Source organism: Spodoptera frugiperda, chromosome 9 (genome assembly GCF_023101765.2).
Source record: "Spodoptera frugiperda isolate SF20-4 chromosome 9, AGI-APGP_CSIRO_Sfru_2.0, whole genome shotgun sequence".
In the NCBI taxonomy this organism is placed as follows: Eukaryota; Metazoa; Arthropoda; class Insecta; order Lepidoptera; family Noctuidae; genus Spodoptera; species Spodoptera frugiperda.
This window is the reverse complement of record NC_064220.1, coordinates 5,541,727-5,564,961: the sequence shown is the minus strand read 5'-3', so window position 1 is coordinate 5,564,961 and position 23,235 is coordinate 5,541,727. Positions and strand designations below refer to the sequence as shown.

The following is a 23,235-nucleotide window of genomic DNA, read 5'->3' as shown; positions in this document are numbered from 1 at the left end:
AGTTTTTCTGTCTCATAATATTTAATCGAGTACTACATATAGTAGGTAAGAAGGTAGTTAATATATCTAATGAGATTTGAATATTGATGACTAATGAGAAAAGCTAATGTTACAAATAAAAACCTTAACAACGTAGATTCAAATATGTCAAATCAAAATAAACGTGAAACGAATAAGACGCTTGCCTTCGGCTGCTGCCAGTAATTTTAGGATTTGGTAATATATGTTTGATCTTTTAGCTGTACCCCTGCTGTATCAGGTTCCAGAGGCTCACAAAATGTTTGGCATGCTCTACTTTTTAGTCTTAAGAAACTCACAAAAAAGTCAGAATCGTCTTCATCATCTATTATAGTTTCTAAAATTTTCGCAACGTAATAGACGGAACTTTTTTATATGGAAATAATACGATAACATATTCTTGCTCTTTTGGATTTCGTGGTAAAGGTAAAAAATTACCGTCCAGTATAATTCTACCTTCCTCATCCTCATCTATATTTTCACTAACATATTCTTCTCCACCAGACGATGATCCACTTGCTACATAATCATTTTCATCTGAACTGTCATCACTTTCTATAATATCCTTTTTTCTTTCCTTAATGGCTCTTTTATTCTTTTTCTTTGTCTTATTTTGGGTTTTAACATCTGTGAACAAGTTTTTCTTTGCGGCAATAGCATCTTTTTCAGGCGTATCCGTGGCGATCATGCTTTTCCCAGGAATTCTACGCTTTTTTGGATCACGTGGTTTCGCTTTTATTGGTGGCATAAATTCCTGGGGCGAAATGAACTTTGACGGACGCCGCAGCTTGTATTATACGAGGCGTGATGATATCTTGATTTCCAACTTCTTTAAGCACTCGTGATAGAGGTGGCAAGTGAAAACCTTCTACGCTACCAGGGTTTATCGACAAACCATACAATAGTTTAGCAAAATGAATATCAGTAAACTAATGGCTTACATGTTCCAATGTATCGCGTGTGGTTCCGGGTTCATTTTTATCCGCCATAAAGCCGAAGTCATCATACGCAAACCACTTTGATTTATATGTATCTTGAGCACCTGAAATAAACAAGTTACTCATTAAAATAACCACGTGTATTTCTAACAGCTTAAATATAAAAAGTGAAATCCACAGTAAATATTATGATGAAATTACTTATAATAAAATATATAATTTTAATACCTACAGCTAAAAAGTAGCTTTGTTTTCTTACCGGACTCAGTTATACGGCTTTGCTTCTCTCTGTATTTCTCCCTTCTGTAGCCTTCCGCCAGAGATCGCATTTTTTTCTTTAAGTTCTCGATCGACTTATTGACGAGAAATCTGACGCCAAGCATCATCTCTAACACCTATTGGTGTAATTATAATCTTTGAGATCCCATAAACATTTAAATTCTTTATTAAGCGGTATCAGACGGCGATTTTTTGAGATGTCCATGGTGAAGTGGATCGCGCGAACCAACACAACCGTCCACACCGCGCGCATCACGCAACTGAGGCACCTTTGAGGCTGGCACAAAAACCGACCGCACACGGATCGCGCGAGGTAGGGAGCGCGCGCTCCAATACGTGCGCATGGATCGCGCACGGCACGTCCACACCGCCTGCATCTTTGGCCCGCGCTGCTGCCGCGCGCGGAGCGCGATGGCTCGCCCGGTGTGTACCCGGCTATTGAAAAAGTCACACTTTTTTCAGAAGACATTTCTTCAGTGAGTTGTTTGAATGGCTTCAGGATTTTTGTTATTTCTGGCAGTGTCTGCCATTCGCCTTAGGTAAGATTTTCTACTGGATTGTGCAGGATCCCAAGAGACCCTTCTAAATTTTCTTAAAGTGAATAAATCCTCTCAATCATATCCAGGGTACTATTCCATCTTGTTACTACGTCCATTTTGAGCTTTAAGGGTTTTTGATTAGGTCTCAGCTGGTCTTGCATTGCAATCAATTTATTGTTAGCTATGGGACTTTTGTGAAAATGTTAATAATAATATATTTATTTGCATAACACATGGTATAAAAGGTCTTACACACAAAAATTAGATCAAACATGTTTAGCTTAATAATAAAGCATGCAAAATTGTTAATCACAAGCAAGTGCAAGTTGCAAGCGTTGGAGTTGTAACGTTAGTATTCTAAGTACTCCTTAATACTACAGAAATTATTTTCATTCAACCACAATCTACAATAGCTTTTATTTTTTTTATCAGCGCCTCGAGTTCACTTTTATGGAGTCCTGTACGCACCACTAAATTGAGAGTGTGCGCGATACACGGCAATGCGCAAAATTGGTCAAACGAATAGCAGCCTTCATATTTGCTGCGTTATCTGTGACGTAGACAAATATTTTATCCTGTATGTCCCAATAGCAGAACAACTTGTATGACTAATTTTTTATGTATTCGGCCGTGTGCCGCTCATGACATTGAAAGTAGCCAAGTAATGCAGACTTCATGTCCCAATTTATCAAGTAATGGGCTGTTGGTAGGACGTTGTTGCCCTAGAATAGGAATAGGCTGTCATCATCTGAAGGAGGAGGGCCTCCACCTAAAAATAATAAGTTTAACTTGTTTACAATTGTCTCTTTTGGACGAGAATGTAAATTTCACTCTCCAGTATTGATAGGCAGCTTTTAAAGCACCTTTAAATGGAAAAACACAACACTAATATGATATTTTATAAGTAACTGTTCCCGTCACACCCTTCTTACAATTGGTTTCTTCTTTTTTCAATTCGACTCGCAAACTGTCGAAGCTTTCCTGGCAAACCTCAATAGGCCCATTTAGGTAAAACTGTACTTTACCGGACGCCGAAATAATGGGTTTTTGGGGGGAGGGGGGTATCAATCACAGCAACTAGTAATCCAGTCGGTCTGATTATTTGGTAGTGTTCATTTCCAAAATGAAAAAAATACTTTTTACAGTTTTAGCCCATTCATATCCGGTTGTCCAATCACATAACAGCAATTAAGGTCGTGTCGCAAATGTTTCTTCTGTCGCTTGTTGTGACCAGCTAGTAACTATTTCCTCTGCCACCACTAAGAATCGGGCCAACGCAAAATGTGATATTATCTAGCGGGACAACATTATTTTGTACCATTTTTCAATGTTATTAGCGAGGTAAAATATAAATGATAAATAAAAAAATATAATTAATAGTTATAGAGGTAAAAAGAGAATGCCGATTATTGTATGGAAGCCTGTACCATTTCGCTTTTTAGTTTTAGTTCCTGTCGTTCTTGTTGAAATGGTCTCTGTGACCTCGTGAAGTATTCATCTAATTTGGTGTTTATTTTAGCAAGGCCTTTAAGAATGTTTTGTTGGTTTTCGAAAAGAACTTTTTGATTTTATTGAATAACTGACATCATTTCGATGAAATATCCTATTTCTTGAGGAACCTGTATAGTTTCGGTAACGGTGCTTGATGGATTAGTAAATTGAATATCATGTTTGGTAAAATTTCATCTGCCGATCCTATGGATTGTTCGGGGGTGACCGTTTGTGTTGGTTGTGTTCCCTCATGGTCGCCCTTAGCAGTAGGCAACGCGCGACCTCGCTATTCCATCCCATTTTTGGCGTTCCTGGCATTCTTCTCTAAAGGCGGTGTGTGCCAGATCACAGCCGGTCCGTTTGGCGGCCTTGCAGTTCACGCAGGTTGGTTCTTTGCCACTTGCACGGTCACGGCAGTCCCTTCCGTTGTGCTCGCCGCTGCAGTAACTGCAGAGCTCCTTGGCGATTTTGCATATGGACTTGTTGTGTCCGTATGCAAGGCATTTAGTGCACTGAACTAGGGGGGACTGGTCCGATATCGGGCATCTCTTGATGCCGATATGAATCTTTTCTACCTGCGTGAGGCACTGCCAGAGCTTTGGGGAGAGTTAAGGAGGGATGGCACTCGTGAGGGTTCCTTGCGCGCTTACTGTATCTCATTTTGAGGACCTGCTCGCCCACAGCGATGTTCGCAAAATAAGCACCTTCTGCAGATCAACAATTTCGTCATCGCAGTAGCTTGACAGCACGCCCCGAATGCAAACCAAGGGGTTCTGGGGTTTAGGCTCCTGGACCTTGAGCCCGCTGCTTGTTTTTACTTGGTCTTTGACCAGATTGAGGTCCGTTTTGCTCGCGCACCTCAGGATCACCTTCTGGTTCCGAGCTTTGCAGACCGTATCGACTCGGGCCCCACTGGTTTTTAGGTCCAGGGCGACCCTGATCCTCTAGATCACATTGTGCCCAGTGTGTCTGGGGTCAGTCGACGATACGATCAGGGTGTGATTTGGTTGAAGCGGTTTTGGGGGCTTTGGTGTACTGGCGACCTGGGCAAAGGTTTTGGGACCCTGCTGTTGTTGGGTCGGTTTTTCCACTTTAACCAGGTCTGCCACCCCTTTCTGTATGTCCTGGAGTGTCTTCTTGACCTCAACGACTGCCAGCTCCGTGTCCAGACTTGGCACTGTCTGCGTCTGGACGCGCGGCTCATCATCCACCATCTCCAGTCTCTCAGAAATCGGATTTAGTTGTTGTTCTATGTTTAGTTTTATCGGTTGTTGCGGTGGTGGTGGTGGGATGGGCGTAGGTTTAACTTTTACTTCCGCTAGCAGTTTCTGGAGCTTGTCTACTTCCATCTCAAAGGATGATGCAAATCTTTGTATGGAATCTGGTACCCGGTCCAATAGTGATGTATATGTCGTTGGTAAGGTACTATCTTCTAGAACAATGATTGATATGGCGCTTGTCTTTATTTGTAGTCCGTTCTGAACACCAGACTAATATGTTATCAAGGCAATGTGGATTTTCCGTTAAAAAAATAAAAGGAAATCTTAAAAAATAATGAATGAAATGAAATACTATCATGTTTCCTTTGTTTATTTAATAACTCTAATCACAGGTTACAAAATGATACATTACAGGTTACACAAGTAGGTAAGTTTTACAAAAAAAATTTAACAATTAATAAAGAACATAACATGTGGGGTTTAGAAAATCTGATGATGACAATATTATAATGAAACTCATTTACCTTATATAATCATTCATCGTCTACCAACAAATCGTTAAGGAACAAGGCAGGAGCTACGAATCCCTCATGCCTGGCATATCCTAAGTACCACACGATAGATATGATGTGAGCACAGGTACCTACAGTGCGCCGTCCGGTTAGACATGTACAATAAGATTGTGAAATATTATTATCATTATTATTTATCAAAATATAACAATAGTATCTTCTTGCTCGAATGTGTCGTGATTGGATACGGCCTCGCATGAGCCATGAGTCTTCGTTTAAACCAAAATCAGGCAAGTCTTCTAATTTCTAAAGCATTTTGCCTGTATACTTCAATGGTGTACACTCCATTTTGAAGGTGCTCACTGCAGTACGATCGTGCAAGCTTTACTTGGTAGGTACCTAAAGCCAACAAAATAACCTGCTCTTCGGTGTATTGTGGGAACTGTACATCATTTGCTTCTAGACGCACAAAGTCTGCTCTTCTATTGTTCAGTCGTTTCGTTTCTACGTAATTATATAGAATATTGGGTGTATCAATCTTCCTCCTTATTTCTTCTACAAACATATCAGCGTATTTGTTGTTATCGATGGGTGCATGGAAGTGGTTCATAATGGCGGCAGCGATTTTAAAATCGTTAAAGAAATGCAGCAACGCATTATTAAAATATTTTTGGCGGAACAGTTTGAAATCTCGCTTGAATCTACCGTTAACCACTTCCACCACCCACCGGCACACATGGTCACCTTTCGGGATTCGTTTGCTTGTGCGGTAGTTAATTGAGATTCTTCTCTGTCCTTTGAAGGTGGAACGTGGTATTCATATCCACAAGCTTCAATATCGCCAAGGCTGTCTCGAAATCCACGATCCAGGATAAAAACATCGTTGGGTTCCAACAGAACGTGTATGGGATTTTCATAGTCGTTCATAATGCTGCTCATTATGTTGGCATCTGTCTTCGTGGCTGGGTACGGCCCTTTTACATCAATGATGTATCCGTCTGTGCTAACTATCAAAAAGGGCTTTAGCAGATTTTGGAACTTGTGCAAGCTGTATGATTGTCGCTGAAATAAAAAGTTTGCACTTTTATGTATATAAATATATGTTCCGTCGCATATTAATATTGCATTGGAGTTTTGGTTGTCTCCATATATTGCTCTTGGTATAATGAGGTTTCTTTCTTTAATATTATTTCTTGTTATGTGATCAACTCCTAGATGAAGGACCACATAGTCTTCGGTAAGGCAATCACGCGCTTTATTCATAAGGCGTTCTAAGTTTTGCCTTGTCATATTAAATAGCGTTGCAAGCCTTTCGTTGGGGTCGCCGGTACGTAGTTTTATTAAAAATATACTCAATGCAGTTCTGGGATTTCTGCATCTTTGGACCAGAGAGGGTGTTTGCTCCAGTATAGTGTTCATTATTACGACCAGTCCAAAAATGCATCTCTTCGTCGGATAGCGCACCTCTGGTATTAAAATCCACATTGTACAGCATTTCTTAATATGTCACAAATGTCACCAAACTGCGCTGCATTAAAATCATGAGTGACGTGACAATTCTGTGGAAGTTCAGCCCAGTTATTATTTTCGAGGTGTTCTTGACATACTCTTGCACCGTCAGGGATGTAAAGCTTGTACTCACAAAACATGTGTATCTTAATAGCCGGGTCCACACCAAACGATCCATCGATCCCGCGATCCGCGATCCAGGATCGCGGAGCGTGGATCGTGGATCGTTTTAGGCCGATCCACTTTTGGAAACTTGCGATCCCAAATATGCGCTCCAAGCGATCCTAAGGCGATCCGTGATTCAGCCAGTCTAACTCTTGTACGATATGGAGTCACACGTACAACGGCGGCGTCTTGCCGTTGCAGCAGTAACTTTTATTTTGCTTAAATGCTTGCGCAAAAAATCACAAAAAAGAAAACGACGGTTTTGGGTGAAACAAATTTACAAAAATCGCTTGGAATCTGGGACTCAGCTGTACGCAGAGTTAGTGTCAGATAAAGTTGAACACAATTTTGCAAGAATGAATGCTAATCAATTTGAGATATTGTGTTCATTATTGAATAACAAGCTAAGAAAGAATGATACAAATTATAGAGATGCCATTACTGTGAAGGAAAGATTATTACTAACATTGAGATTTTTAGCAACTGGAGATTCGTATGTCAGTTTGCAGTATCTGTTCCGCATTTCCAAACAGTCTATATCGATAATTATTCCTGAAGTTTGTGAAGCCATCATTGACCTGTTAAATGATTATGTAAAGGTAAGTAAAACCATACTTTATTACTCAATAAAAAAGTATTGTATTACAATCATAATTTAAAGAAGTAACATGTTTACAATTATTAATTATTTTTTGAAAACATGATATAGGTATATAGGTAGGTACTTATTTAATTCGGTGGTGACTGTGGAAGTGAATAATCCTGAGGTTTCTGAAACTGGGACTGCGATGAATTGGAGGCTAGATGAGCAGACGGTGATGTCTGTGGAATTGGAGCTGGATAATTTTGAGGTTGTAGAGACTGGGACTGTGATGAAGTGGATGCTATTGGTGTGCCAGGATATGAATTAGTGTAATATCCATAATTGCTATCCCCATATCTTCCTGTGTCAGCTTGAAAAATAACTTGGCATATAGCATTTTTGACATTAACTAATGTTACTGCATCATATTTCCGCAATTCAGTAGATATATACTGCCCGAAAGCAATGTAAGAATCAGTTTCCGGTTGTGGTGGCTGAGCACATTGTTGCAGAAGTTGGAAAGCCTCTGAAAGAGTTTCATCTGATATGTCATCTGCATTATTAGAAGTAGTTTTCTTTCTTTTTTTGTTTTTTTGTTTGTTGTTTGGACACTGGATTGTGCATTCTGATCATTGTGCTCTCTACTCTGATCTGTGTGGTGGTTGGCTCTCTCCGGTTGTATGTCACTACTAATGTTACTGTTCTCGTTTTCGCTCACTGTAGTATTAACCCCTTCAGTCGTATCAGATTCTACCTGTAACAACAATTATTATTACTATTTACTGCATATTCTTATTTTCAGCTTTATATTATAATTAAGATCTCCTTTATTTTCAGGTGCCGTCAACTGAAGAAGAATGGCGTACAGTTTCTCAGCAATTCGAGAATAAGTGGAATTTCCCACACGTGATAGGAGCGATGGACGGCAAACACGTCGCTATACAATCGCCTTTTAATAGTGGCAACGACTTTGATAATTACAAATTATTTCCTAGTATTGTTCTTTTTGCATTAGTAGATGCAAATTATAGGTTCTTGTATGTGAATGTTGGGACTAAAGGCAGAATATCAGATGGAGGCGTGTTCAAAAGCACAAATTTATATAAAAAACTTGAAAAAAAGAGCTAAATATTCCTCCACCGGAGATATTGCAAGTTCCCTATAAAATTGAGGTACCCTATTATATACTAGGTGATAAAGCTTTTCAGCTTAATGATTATACTATGAAACCATACGATGGTACACGGGAAAGGGGTTCTTGTGAAAGAATTTTCAACTACCGACTGTCAAAAGCACGTAGAGTAGTTGAAAACGCGTTTGGAGTACTTAGTTCTGTCTACAGAGTCCTGCGTAAACCTATGCTTTTGGAACCAGAAACTGCGACTAAAGTCGTGCTGGCAACGGTTCATCTATATAACTACTTACGCAGTAATCCTAACTTTATATCGCCAGGAACGTTTGATACAGTACAGGAGTATTCATCGCAAACCTAATGCTTGGGCGGTGCTCCGGCCATTCTCTATGCTTATCCTTGACTAGGATGGCTAACTGAGGATTTAAATCCCTGTTCTTCCTCTCCACTGCCGCCGCTTTAATAATCAGAGCGGCATGTCCTTGAAGAGAAGCCCTTAAATAATGGAATTTATTAATATTATCTATGCGATCACTGTTGTGTATAAGAGAAAGGAATGTGTCTTTAAATTCGAGCCAGTCTTGATAGCCACCGCTGAAATGTGGTATGTCAATTTTAGGTAGCCTAACCAAATTTCTCACTCGCCCACCTGATTCTGCGTCGCTGAACTCCGCCGCAGATTCGCTGTCCTTCCTCCCGGCAGCAAGTAGGCTCTTGGCTCGGGCCACAAGCGGGTAGTAGTCGTTGTCAAACTGCACACGCTCCGCGGGAACCTCCTCGACTGGTGGCTCGTCAGATAGGATCTCGATTTCAGTCTGTAAGGTGTCTATAAGATAAGGGCTCAATTTTTCGTAAACGGCACTGTAAATCTATGATTTGTAACTCCGTTAAGGGTTTAGAAGTTTCAATTAATTTAATATGACTGCCAAAAATAGTGAGCTTTGATTTTATAGCTGAGCGTTTTTTAATTGAAGTTTTAAGTTCAGACATGATCACAAAGCGAACCTCAATTCGATAATGGTAACAGCTAATTTAAACTAACGAGCTACTTGATGCACCGTTATTAAGATATCGTATTGTAAGCAAAAAATTAAAACCAGTTTGCTAAGTTCAATGACAATGCATTTCGATTTGAAGTTAACAAGATGATTCATGCAATAGGCATTCAACGTTCGAGTTTTACGACTGTGGGTAATTAGCGCACAAAGCCCCGAACAAAGGAATTGGCAATGAAATAAACAGCTAAATTATTATATAATAACAGCGCAGGTAATATTGAATGAATAGTAACGTATGAAGAATGCACAAAGCACTGACTCATATAATGTGGACAAATGGATGCAACCGTTCTCAATTGCAATTATTACGAAATAAATACCAAAATATTTTTTATATTTAATGTGTACATTTGTGTACGCCAGGTCTGAAAGGGTTCTGTTTGGGCATCTATTGCATAGTTTAATCAAGAAGTAACGACGGCTCTTATAAGTAGTCCGGTGCAACACAACCAGCATATCTGCGAGATCGACGCCTCCCATGTGATTATTATAATGCTTTATAAGTTCTGGACAGTCCAAGCTTTTATTTCCTTGCTGTACCTCTTTATTTTTCCTACAGGGTAAGCATCATTAGAGTAACCACCTTATTGACGTACCATTTAACTATTGTTATCTTATTGGTATTTCCTTTTTAAAGATTTATCACTCATCAGTAGTTTGTTACAACCTTTTAGCCTGTTTTGGCATATAGTGCCTAAACTAAATATACTACATTCGTCTCTAAGGTATATTGCCAAATCCAGAGTCGAGAAATAATTGTCAAAATACACGACGCAGGCTCTCGTCTGTATTGTCTTGCATAAAGCAACGACAACTTTAGTTCCTAAGGTTAAGGTTTCTTCGGCTTGTGAAAATTGAATATATCTAATTGTGTCTTCACCTCCATAAAATAGAAAGTCATATACAATTCCCGACATGCCTGCTCGGACAAAGTGTTTGAAACCCCATTTATTTAATTGTATGGTCTCTCCAGTTTGTTTCAAATACTTTTTTGTACCCGAACCTCGGAAGGACCAGATTATAGTTGGTTTCGGGATCCCCTTAAGAATTCTAAAAATAAATTTTATTTATACATTAGTCATTAAGTTGGTAAATATAGTACTCAAGGATTACGAAAGTTACCTATTTAGTAGTGACACCAGGAAGGCTACTCTACGAAAACATACCGATCTCATTAAATAAGTTATCAGAACTTGTGATGTTAAATTATTATCTTATAGGTACATAGTCATACATACAATGTTAAGTAGCCCTTTCTCGATCAGTAGATTTAACATTATTTCGATAAAATATTAATGTTCCAGATTACAGCAATCCAAAGTAACAATACACGTACAAAAAATAAAACATTGTAATAACTAACATTAATCAAAATGAAGCAAAACAAATTAAACATTATCATGCTATTATTAGATTGTCTAATTATAAAAATGACTTTACTTACCTACAAGACAATTTGCCATATGATTTCTCTCTGACACGGATTTCGGCAACTGATTTATCGATAACGGGTTTTTCTGGAATAAAATTTTTATTAGCATACGTTCTAAGATATCAACCATTATTTATAAATATCGACTTTTAACTACAATGTAGCAAAATGTGTATTTAAAGAGTAGAATCAGGCGTTACTTTGTGGCAATCTGTACTACACTAATACTACTGGAAAAAAATCCGCTGCAATGATAAGTTTGTAAAATACGGTATTTTTTTGCGGAGGAAAATCATCCAATTGCTTCTCCCGCTTAGGGCGAGGCGAGAGGGAGTGTCAGATTCTTACTAACTAAAAACCACCCCGTTCCGTCTCCTGCTTTTCAAGCCGGAGCCCCGGTAAACCTGCTGGGTAGTCCGCAGCTCCAGATCAGCCATCAGCCCTACTGGGCCCCATCTGTGGTGTTCGCGAAACTCCCATGTCCATTAAGCATCTGCGTCAGGTAGGTGAGGACGCCGCGGCGCCTCTCTAGCCACTCCTCAAAGAGGGGTACTTACCGAGGGGTACTTACCGCTGCAAAAATGCAGCACCCACTATTATTTGTGGGTGGGGCCCACAAATAAATGGACGCAATACAAAACACGCTAAAAACCTCCAGAACCACACTCGACATGTGTTTTATTCCTCCGCGGTGCATCTTTAGTAGAAGTTGTGTAGACGGTAATGCAAGTATCGTCGAGTTTTAAAAAAATCTAACGCAACACTCTTCTGGAATAAATTCTACTTTTCACATTCTATAACATATTTGTATATTTAAATTTTACTTACGATGTATTTTTAGAATAATTTTTCTTTCATCTTTTCCAATCTTATTATCTGCGTGGCAAACATAATGCCCAGTGTCAGCTACAGTGGTTTTGATTCTGAAAATTCGTATGTTTATATCTAAATAATACGTATTGGTGATTTTTGCACCACCCAGAGTAACAGTAACACAGATATTTATCTCCAAAGAAACATAATACACTTTGTTATGAGCCAATCAAAAGGTTGGAACATAGAAATATGTACTTTTATTTTAATTTTACGACATTTCTAAGAACTTTTTGATCTAATTCAATAAAATTGTTTTGCTTTTGTGTTATAACATGCTTTAATACTTACATTAGACTATAATCGGTAGTAATTTGAGTTCTCCAAGTACTTGTTACATTGATTCCATTGAATGTCCAGTATACCGTTGGCGCTGGCACTCCATCCACGTCACATGGCAACTTCGCTATATCGCCATCCAAAATCTTCATTTCCTTTACATCACTTTTTATGCGTGGTGGATCTGAAGAACCACACAAATACGTATATGTATACCAGGAGGCATATACATAGCTATTTTCAAACGACGTGTTTGCCTTCTTACGTCTGGTGAATATATAATTAAGTGAATAAATCTAAAAATGTCTCGTTGGTCCAGTATTTATTTAAATAAATAAATATTTAGCTAAGGTGAAATTCAAATATTACGCGTCGTGGTGCCCCGGAGGTTTAAGAAGCCCGCTTCTCATGCATGAGGGTGTGGCTTTGGATTCTATCAACCGAAGCTACCAATGTAACATTTTCAGAGTTATATTTACTTTCGAAGATTACTTAGACACCACTGACAAACGGTGGAGAAAAGCATCGCGAGGAAACTTGGGATTATAATTTCTAATTATAAATTTGAAATCGCCAAATCGCATTGAGGGTTGATCCATGGATGGTAATGAAAAAGGAAGCTGAGAGAATAAAGGGTGCGAATAAAATAATGTTCATACTTACATTCTACTATCAATTCTGTGTTGTGATTATCAGATCCCAAGACGTTTTTTGCTGTACATGTGTACAGGCCACTTTGGCCTCTGTGAGCATTTTTCAACTGTATGGTCTCTCCAGTTTGTTTCAAATACATTTTTGTACCCGAACCTAGGAAGGACCAGACTATAGTTGGTTTCGGGATCCCCTTAAGAATTCTGAAAATAAAGTTTATAAAATATATATACTTAGTAGGTACAGTTGTAGAATATTTCACACGAGCAATATAATCCCATAATGACAAAAATATTAAAAATGTTAAGGCATAGGCTGGAATTTCGTCTCATGTTTGTTAGTTCCTAAATATCACGACACTTATAAAATAACTGATAAACTTGATGTAGGTATATGTAGGAGATGTCTTGTACCTACCATTGTATATAGATACACTGATAAAACATAAACGTCACAAGTTTATGTGACCTAAAAACTCGCGACCAAACAAAAAACACAGAAGCGTAGACATGAGACACAATTATCGCCTATTCTTTTGACATACAGTTGTCTTGAGCGCGAGCGCGCGATCGTAGGTATGTTTGCATTTTTGCCAGAGGCTACTCTTAACCAGGTGATGCCAGGGCTATCGAGTTATGTATGAACATACCTGCAAGATAATTCGCCATTTGTTTTCTCTGTGACACGGATTTCGTTTATTGTCTTATCGATAACAGGTTTTTCTGAAATAAATATTTCGTAGATTATTTAACCAATCAAATTATCCATCTTTTCACTTTATAATATCGTATAGACGGGTTAACTTGACTTACCTACACCAAATATTTCAACGTTGGAATAAAATACTTTCCTCTCTTTATCATTTCTTGCTTCACACATGAACTTTCCTTCCATACCTGGTTGCATGTCTTTCAAGGTCACCACTGTCTGATCTTTGGATATCTCAATACGGCTGCTACTAGACAAAGGTTTTGCATCTTTATACCAGTTTATAGTCGCAGATGGGTAGGCATATACCTTGCAAACAAGTTTACCTTCTTTGGCATATTCTATACGAATATCTACAAATACAAAAACATTATTTAGATTAACACTACGGTTGTAAAACGCGAATCCACCCGTAATATTTTCAACTTTAAGTCCTACCACTAAGATACAAATTTTGGAGTAGTTTTTTTCGTCAATGGTTTCCCGATTTTATCGTTTAAAGTTGTACATTTTGTTCTAGACGATAGTAAACTGTATGCACAAAAACGGCGAGAAAAACGCGAGTGTGGACGATTGTATACATTAATTTTAGTGTTCCACAAACTCACTTGGTTACAAACTGCCGCTGTTTAACAGTAATGCGGCCAAGTGCAACGTCAGAAACAAAGTTTACAAGTTATAAATTGGGTTCATGTTCTTATTTATAACAGTTTTATATATTTTAGATAGGTACCAAAAGCTAACTACAAAAACATTTAATTGTGCATACGGCTGTGGCCCGGTATCTTTAGGATAGTAGTAAAACTTAAACATAATTTTAATTCTAAGATTTAGATTACCTTTAGGAGATTCGATTATATAAAAATAGAATCTCCTTTTTGCCATAACTTCTACGCCTTTAACGTCGTTTCCATTGCGATTGTTGGCTTTACATTCGTAAGTGGCATTTTTGGTTGCCTTGTCTATTTTTAAAATACTGATATAATCATAGGGTAATTCGAAGATGTTCGTCTGTAAAATATGATAATAATGTAATTAATATTGCACTACAAACTTGTAGCAAAATGAGAGCCTACTTGTTTTTTGGAGTTGCCTTGAATTCAAGCGTCATTACTAAGTACCAATACATTACAATGCTAAAATACTGGCAATAAGTTAATACCAGTAAAAACCGAATGTATATTTACACTCTCCATATTGTGAAGGTATCAGCAATTGTATTTTTGTATTGTAATGCCTCTAAATTATATTATTTTAAGCTGACTTTGACACAAGATAAAGATGAGCACGAGATAATTTATATCGGATGTTAAAACGTCATTACCTCAGCAAGAATTGCATTCCCAGATTCCTTATCCACCCATTTTATATCTGGTTCGGGGTAAGCGTGAACTTTACAAGTCAGTTCTAACGGATCATCATCGTATAGAGTTATTGACGAGTCACCATCAATCGTTACTACTGGTGCTGTTTCAACTTTTTCCTCTAAAAAAAGGAAGGGCAATTAGAATCCTTTCATTATTTCATACCTTTAGTACCTAAGGACAGAAAAAAATCAAAATGTCTTTACCCACCCAGCCCAGAGCGTGACTAGTTTTGCATGCGCCCCTAGCAGGCTCCGTTTGGTTGTTGTCGACTTACAGATTTGCGATTACGACGGTAAGAGATCACAGAGCACACAGTGGTCCTTATTTTCGTCCCCTCCTTAGAGAGTTTATGTGCTTCGCACAAGGAGGAGGCGGCTTTGCAGTAACTCTTGTTCCGTATCACTGCCTATACCTGAGTACCGCCGTTGCTGCCACATGCCTGGCCTTGTTTTGCGACCATTACTTACTTTCAGAGCGTAATGAAATCGCAGCACACACTGATATCGATCGAATTTTTTGTACATGTGCTTACAGAAATATTTTAGATTGCATGATGTAACGAAATGTTCCATGAGATCAAAATCAGAATTAGTTTAGACAATTTTCATTAGTTTAGATTCGTAAATAACTATTATCTTATTATTTTTATGGATTGCAAATTAAATATATACAAGAAAAACTTTCTACCTGTGGACAAATCTTGTCTAGATATAGGTGTTGAACTTTTTCTCGTCACTGGCGATTTAGTTTCGATGTCATATCCATTTATCTATAAGAAAATAACCTGTATGAATAAATGACCCTGTGGGATCATCGCTTTATCAGTAACAATAATGAATTGAGATACAAAGGTTGGTATTTGTGACTTAAATTACAAGATAACTGGCAAAAAATATTACCAATGCGTACTAAGTGTGTTGTTCCGAGTCTAGGTATGATGTGTATGTTTGTAAACACACACATAGGAGAAACTAAAATTACAAATACTAGTAAGTATTTTGGCCATGATTACAAAAAAGAAAAATAAACAAAAAATAAAAAGATCACTTATAGTCAAATGGGGGACCGTAAGATAGCATGGCAATCTATTGAAATTATAGTTTAAAGATTTTTTTTCCAATATGCGTTTTGTAGCGACTAGTTTTTTGTATGGATACAAAAAACTAGACGTTCTATCTAGGAGATGATGGAAACGGGCTAGTGACGATGATAATGATAAATTAATAGACATACTTACAGTTACACTAAACATAGTAGACGGTGGGCTAAATGACGGTGTCCGGTAGAATTGCGTTTTTTCATCGACTAGTTCTAATTTTAGTTCCTCGATAACTTCACCCTTCATTCCAAGTATTTTAACTGTCTCAAGTTTAACTCCTGTCCCGAGTACCTTGACACCCATGTGAACATTCCCTTCTGCAAGAAATATTAATTTTATATTTAAAAACTTTCTTAACAGTTATAAATTGCCATCTTGCCAAACCAAGCCTGGAGAGTTGGCCTTGCAAGGGTAGTTTCAATATTATAGGAATATTATATGAAATCTATACAAACTTGGCGCCGGTCTTGTGACTATATCTTTGCTGGATTTTGGTGGAGACACGCTAAATCCGAGTTGAAAATCGATTGAGCTTTTTACTCTCACAACTGCGTGCGTTTCGGACTTACTTCCGACCGGCACGACGTGTTCTCCTGGCATCGCACCCGTCACCTTCGCCACCTGATAACGGAAAAAAATAGACTTACTGTAATTTTTATGGAATAGGGCGGCGTGCCAAGAACGTTAAGATCATCAACGAGTATGCGTTTGTGGAGGCTCGGCTTCAAAGCCTCGAACACGTTTGTTTCTTTTATCTAATTACACATTTTTGTGAGCGTTCTGGAAATTGCTTACTTGATTCCTCCAAGTTCTTTCCAGCATAGTACCACCAGTCAATCGGCAAAACACCACCGCTTCATGGTAGATATGACACCTATATGCCTGGAGCGTTTCGCCTTAAGTTCTTTTATAAAGTTCGCAAAGGAGTGGAATTATGAAAAAGGACATCTGGTTAACAAGATACTCAAGAAACCTAGTTGCCTTCATGGCCCAAGTTAATAAGTTGCTAATGGAAAAGCCTATTCCATCGTACGCTGCATCATCGCTTACTACCAGACAAGATAAAAGCTGAACACCATAGTAATATATGTATGTACTAGCGGACCTGATAGACGTTGTCCTGTCTAATTTGAAAATTTGTCGGATCCAATGTAAAACATTCTAAAATCAACAACAACTAATAAATTAAAAATTAATAAAAAAATTTCCAGCATTGTCCAGCGGACACAATTTAATAAAATTGTGATTCTAAACCATTCTCAGATCCTCTTGAACACACACAAAAAATTTCATCAAAATCGGTCCAGTCGTTTAAGAAAAGTTCAGTGACATACACACTATAAAGATATTATACAAAAATTAAAAAGGATCACTTACCGCCATTTCTTTTTTTTCTGATACTATGTGTTCTGTATAAGGCCGACTTCCACTGGGACCAATTGCGTTTCCTATTTTGGGTTCATCTCCAGTTATAGCTACCAGTATATCTCCAGTGTGAGAGTCGACGGTATACTGGATAAAAATTAAGCAATAAATATTTTTTATTACCATCATTTAGGACTATTTTTATTTACTAAGAGTTTTAAATTGCCAATCCATCTTGAACAAGCGTAGTAATTAGTGCTGATGATGTCGATAAATCCCATGACTTTTTACCAAATCATATTCGACAAAAATCACTCTAGTATACCTTTGGTTTACCATGTGATAAGTTGTCTCGTCAGTCGAATATTTGGACGTAAGAATACAAGTTGTACGAGTATTTTCCTATTCGTTCGTGTCAATTACAATTGTATTAGTCTCGCGACTGCCACCATGAGTGCTCTTCTGCCACACTAAAGCGCTCTCGCAAAATCACACAAGGCATTCAGATTAATTTTTAAGTAGAAGAGAATATTTCTCGTCTTAGTGTTTGGTTATTATAAATTAAAAAGTAGGTTGCTAATTTGTATAGAGACACGTTATATTATATTCTATAGCTTTAAGGATGCACAATTTAAAATTCAAGTGATTATAAATGTAATTAATGATAAAGTACTCACTGTTAGATTTTTACCATAGCCGGGTTCAAATTTTGTGTCTACAATCTTGCTTCCTATGCCTGTAATAGACTCCTCAATATATTTCAATATCTGTGGAAATAATAAAAATATGTAAATCAAGCTGACTCGACCGGAGTTATACCACGGTCTTACAGAATACCGGCGTGAAACAACGCTTGCGTTGTGTACGCTGTGTGAATGGGGGTTAACATTTTGTTTTTGCTCACCAGATGGCTCTTATCTAAAACGAAGATTTTGTGTCCAAACATTAGAGTTTTCAAAATATCAATGTCTGATGGCGTAACACTAGCTAATTCTCTATCGGACGAAGAACTAGAGGTAGCCATCTAGAGAGCAAAAATAAAGTTTTTTTATACGAGGACGGTGGCAAAAAGAACACGGCCCTATTGCTAACCACCAGGTGCTCCATACATGCTCATTTGCCGTATTATCCTCAAAAAACAACGATCCAATAATCTAATATCTACATCTATGTTTTCATTCAGTTTTCTTAAACGTATATTTATTTATACATTTAAGAAAATATAAATGTATACTTAAGAATACTTGACAGGTAGTCTAATTTCAAAAATAATTTAATATTTCTTACATCTTTCAGTTCATGTTTGTACATATTAAAGACTTGTCCTGACGTAGCCTCTGCCACTTTGTGATACACTTGGTATTCAGGTGTACTTCTATCACCGCAATCGCCAGTCAATAGAAATACAATCTAAAATAAAAAAAAAAACATTATAATTGTTCGTGATATGATAAAACTGTTAAATGAATATAATATTTAACTCATTCGTATGGTCTAAGATCCTATATGTAAAATCGAGCTTCACTGTTCTGTTTAATGGATAAAACTTAGGTGACAAGTAATTTAGTTCATTACAAATAATAATAATAAGATCTTGCCCAAACTATAATATTTCAACAATGAGTTTATGCACATAAAGAATGTGCGACCCCAACCGTATTACAACTTAATTAAAAAAAATCCCTTAAACAGGAAAGTGAAGATCGATATAATATCGTAGCCGCCGTACTCAGAGTCATTTATTGGTTACTTAACCCTGTCTTTAGCAATTGTTTTCGATACAAAATCGTTACTAAGGAATAGTTTAAGTAATCATTAAATGTCTTTGAATGCGGCAGTAACAGCTATATTTCTCAAACAAAAACGAGATAATACCTGGCTCTGCATTTTGTGTGCAAGACTTGTAACCTGATCATACAATGCATAGTCATTAGCTGATGCATCAGTGAAAACGTACAAATACGAGTGGGGCATACTACTTCGAAGTGCTAAGTTAATGCCTGCCATAGCAGCTTCTGCACAATCCGGCCTGCCGAACGAATGAAGATGTATTGCATCTACAGCTCTTTTAAATTCTTTCGGGTCTTTGGTAACGGTACGCAGTACAGTTTCTAAAACAAAAGTATATATCACATCACATCAACTATCTATCTGACATCACATCAACAGCCTATCAGTGGCCACTGCTGACCAAAGGCCTCTTCTCACACGAAGAAGGTTGGAGCATTGATCACCACGCTTGCTCAATGCGAGTTGGCGATTTCAAACTAATAATTAGAAATTATAAGCCCAGGTTTCCTCACAGCCAGGTGTACTGGTGGTCGCAAGAGCTGGCTGCTCTACGCAGTACGTGCGTTGCTGCGCGACGCCGGTACACCAGGCACCGCAGGCTCCGTATCCGCGCTCCAGATGCGGAGGTAAGAGAGGCGGAGTTGTACGAGGGGTACAAGGCGGCAAAGGCCGCCCTAAAAGCGGAGATTTGGTGGGCTAAAGAGGAAGCCCGTCGGGAGATGCTTGGAGACTCTGAACAGAGATCCATGGGGGCGCCCCTATCGGATGGTGCGCGATAAGCTCCGCACCTGGGCTCCCCCGCTGACTCAGAGTCTCCGGCCAGAGATCGTGGAGGAGGTGGTCGGCGCCTTGTTCCCCCGACTGTGGAGGGGCTTCACCCCTCCATCCATGACTCCGCCCCCTGCGGTGCCCAATGCGAGCCACAGCGACGACGACGACATCGTTCCGGAGGTGACCGAGGCAGAAATGAGAGCGGCGGTGCGCCGAATGGGCGCTAAGAATACCGCCCCAGGACCCGATGGCATGCATGGCAAGGCGTGGGTCCTGGCCTCAGAGGCTCTCGGGCCTCGATTAATAGGTCTTTACAGCGCATGCTTGGAGAGGGGCCAGTTCCCGCTTCAGTGGAAGACGGGAAAACTGGTCCTCGTGAAGAAGCCGGGGCGCCCTGCGGACTCTCCGTCCGCGTACCGGCCCATTGTGCTGCTCGACGAGGTGGGAAAAGTCTTCGAAAGGATAATTTCGAACCGCCTCGTCGCGCACTTGTTGGAACTTGGTCCGGACCTCGCGGATGGCCAGTTCGGTTTCCGCAGAGGGCGCTCCACGGTGGACGCCATCATGCGCGTACGAGACCTCGCGACGGGGACTGCAGTGTCCAGGGGTAAGGTCGTTGTGGCGGTGTCTGGACATCGCCAACGCCTTTAACTCTCTACCCTGGAGCTGCATATTGGGGGCACTCCGGTACCACCGGGTGCCTACCCACCTTCGTCGTGTAATCGAGGCTTACCTGTCGGACAGGTACGTGACGTACCCCGGTCACCAGGGCGAGTGGAACCGGCGAGAGATGTCGCGCGGTGTTCCACAGGGTTCGGTTTTAGGGCCGCTCCTGTGGAACATCGGTTACGACTGGGTGCTGCGCACCGACCTCCCGGACGGCGTCAGCGTAGTCTGTTACGCCGACGACACGCAGGTGCTAGCGCACGGGAGGTCGCACCAGGCGGTGGCCAATCTAATGGCGAGAGCGGTTGAGACGGTCGTTGCAAGGATCCGGCAATTAGGACTCGAGATGGCGCTCCACAAGTCCGAGGCCATGTGCTTTCATGGCCGCGGGAACGCGCCACCTCCGGATGGGTCCCAAATAACGGCAGGAGGAGTTTCCATCGGCGTCGAGACGACGATGAAGTATCTAGGACTCGTCCTCGACAGTCGATGGAACTTCGTGGAGCATTTCCGACGTTTGGCTCCTAAGTTGGAACGGACGGGGGCCGCGCTTAAGCGGCTCCTGCCCAACCTCGGGGGGCCAAATGCCTCCTACCGGAGGTTGTACGCGGGGATCGTGCGGTGCAACCGAGGGCTGGGCTCGCTGTCATTGGAGCGGTAAGTCCCCTCTTTGAGGAGTGGCTACCGCCTGACGCAGGTTCTTACCGGATATGGGAGTTTCGGTAGGTTCCTGTTTCTGATTGGGCGGGAGGAAACGCCTGGGTGTCATCACTGCGAGGACCGCCAGGAGGACACGGTGGAGCATACGGTCGTGGAATGCCCTGCATGGGCTGAGCACCGCCGTGTCCTCAGGGATGTGGTCGGCGACGGTGACCTCTCGCGTCCGGCATTGGTACAAGCCATGGTGCGGAGCGAGGGGGAATGGGATGCCGTCTCCTCCTTCTGCGAAGCAGTCATGCTAGCTAAGGAGGAGGCGGGGCGCGTGAGAGAACAAACCTCCTCACGCCCCAGCCGTCGCGAGAGACACTCCGGGCGTCGGGGATCGCGAGACGATCTCGGTAAGAGCGGTAAGTCGGTAAGTGCGGGTCGCGCGTCGCGTTCCGCGCGCGCCTCAAAGAGCCATCAGACCACTACAGATGGGGCCCAGTAGGACTGATGCCTGATCCGGAGCTGCGGACTACCTAGCGGGTTTACCGGGGCTCCGGTTCGAAAAGCAGGAGTAGGAACGGGATGGTTTTTAGTCAGTAAGAGTCTGACACCGAGAAAAGTCATTGGATGATTTTCCCCCCTTAAAAAAAAAAAAAAAAAACAATAAAGGTTTCCTAACAATGTTTTTCTTCACCATTTGTCAGTGGTGTCGTTATTATCAGGCCCCTAACGATATCAGACCCCATCCATAATATGTAAGTTCTCATCAATGTAAATTATTCAAGGTTTCCACTCGATTTCCCTGGGATCCCATAATAAGGTCCTGATTTGGACCCTGAAATGATATTACCCCATTAGTATAACCTATCTAACAAAAAAGAGTCATCGTCCACAAATGCCGAAGTAATCACTTTTGTATTGTCCTGAAATAAACATCTTTTTCTACACCTCATCAAATAAAACAAGCGTACTTGCACTGGTGTTATCAAGACCTCACATACTCAATATTGTATGTTATCACAAGTTTTTTCACAAAATAATAGTATCTTTATTCATTACTAGCTACTTCACGTGGTTTCACCCGCTCTGCTTGGCTCCTATTGGTCACAGCTAATGTTTTATTAGCCCATAGCCTTCTTCGATAAATGCACTATCCAACACAAAAATAATTATTCAAATCGGACCAGTAGTTCCGGAGATTAGCGCGTTCAAACAAACTCTTCAGCTTTATACATTAAAATAAATTATAGATGTAAGTAAAACTCATGCGACTCAAGAAGCTTGTATAAGCACTTAAAATGTTCCTTTACCTGCCTCATCTAGGGTTAAATGGTGTGACAGTAGCACTAGTTACGTGTGGAAGAGCCATGCTTCGGCACGAATGAACCGGCTCGAACTGAGTAATACAACGGCCTCACAAAAAACCGCCGTGAAACAACGCCTGCGTTGTGTGAGTGAGGTTACCGGAGGCCCAATTACTCCTCTTCCCAATCCCCGATTCTCCAACTACTTTTAAATTCCTAACCTCCAAAAGGCCGGTAGCGCACTTGTAGCGCCTCTGGTGTTTCGGGTGTCCATAGGCAGCTGTGATTGCTTACTATCAGGTGAACAGTAAGCTCGTTTACCGGCTTATACAATAAAAAAAAACAAGTAATAAAATATTAATGACTTACCCGGATCATTTAGAGTGACGAGCACAAAATTTTCTATTTGCGAAGCGTTTGAACTTAGCACTTTATCAAATATAATGTTAACTTCTTCCCGCACTTGCCCTATTTCACCTCCCATGGACAACGTATCGTCTATTACGAATGTTAAACTACCTTTGTTCACTGCACCGCAGACACAGCACAAAATATGATGAACGGAACTAAGAGTCCCGAATGTGCTCTCTTAGAAATCATTGTGCGTACTAACGATTGTTGTAGCGAACAAATGTTTAAAATGTATTTTTTGACAACGACAATGACCTAATGATTACGGAGTTCAGTAGCTTCTTTAATCTATATTCTAATATTTCTGTAAAAACCCACAAGTTCGTTATCTTAGGTTTTTCCAGTAAATCTAATTGCCTTATCGACGAGTATTTCAAAAAATTATTACAACGAAAGAAGCGGACATTAGTCTCACATTTCTTTCGT

General features: G+C 40.1%; 1 protein-coding gene across 1 annotated transcript; it reads right to left on the bottom strand.

Annotated features, from left to right (window-relative positions):
• Positions 1 to 5,283: 5,283 nt before the first annotated feature.
• On the bottom strand, positions 5,284 to 22,921 carry LOC118271467 (hemicentin-2-like). The gene is made up of 23 exons (XM_050695706.1): positions 22,768 to 22,921; positions 19,094 to 19,329; positions 18,506 to 18,628; positions 17,896 to 17,985; positions 17,231 to 17,365; positions 16,423 to 16,474; positions 15,992 to 16,170; positions 15,442 to 15,523; positions 14,712 to 14,872; positions 14,227 to 14,398; positions 13,492 to 13,740; positions 13,329 to 13,401; positions 12,692 to 12,882; positions 12,041 to 12,212; positions 11,705 to 11,799; positions 10,889 to 10,961; positions 10,388 to 10,494; positions 9,028 to 9,212; positions 7,900 to 8,008; positions 7,674 to 7,780; positions 6,605 to 6,790; positions 5,726 to 6,059; positions 5,284 to 5,552 (listed from the first exon to the last, which is right to left on the bottom strand). The coding sequence occupies exons 1-23, from the start codon at positions 22,880 to 22,882 to the stop codon at positions 5,284 to 5,286; spliced, it is 3,495 nt and encodes a 1,164-aa protein (XP_050551663.1). The 5' UTR covers positions 22,883 to 22,921.
• Positions 22,922 to 23,235: the final 314 nt, after the last annotated feature.

Bases quoted from the DNA above. Each gene is read 5' to 3' on its own strand.
- LOC118271467 (XM_050695706.1), bottom strand. From the start codon at position 22,882: ATGGGAGGTGAAATAGGGCAAGTGCGGGAAGAAGTTAACATTATATTT. The intron at 15,524-15,991 runs GTAAGTATGTCT...ATTTTCTTATAG, and splicing joins CTACTATGTTTAGTGTAACT to ATAAATGGATATGACATCGA. The intron at 14,399-14,711 runs GTAATGACGTTT...CATATTTTACAG, and splicing joins GGAATGCAATTCTTGCTGAG to ACGAACATCTTCGAATTACC.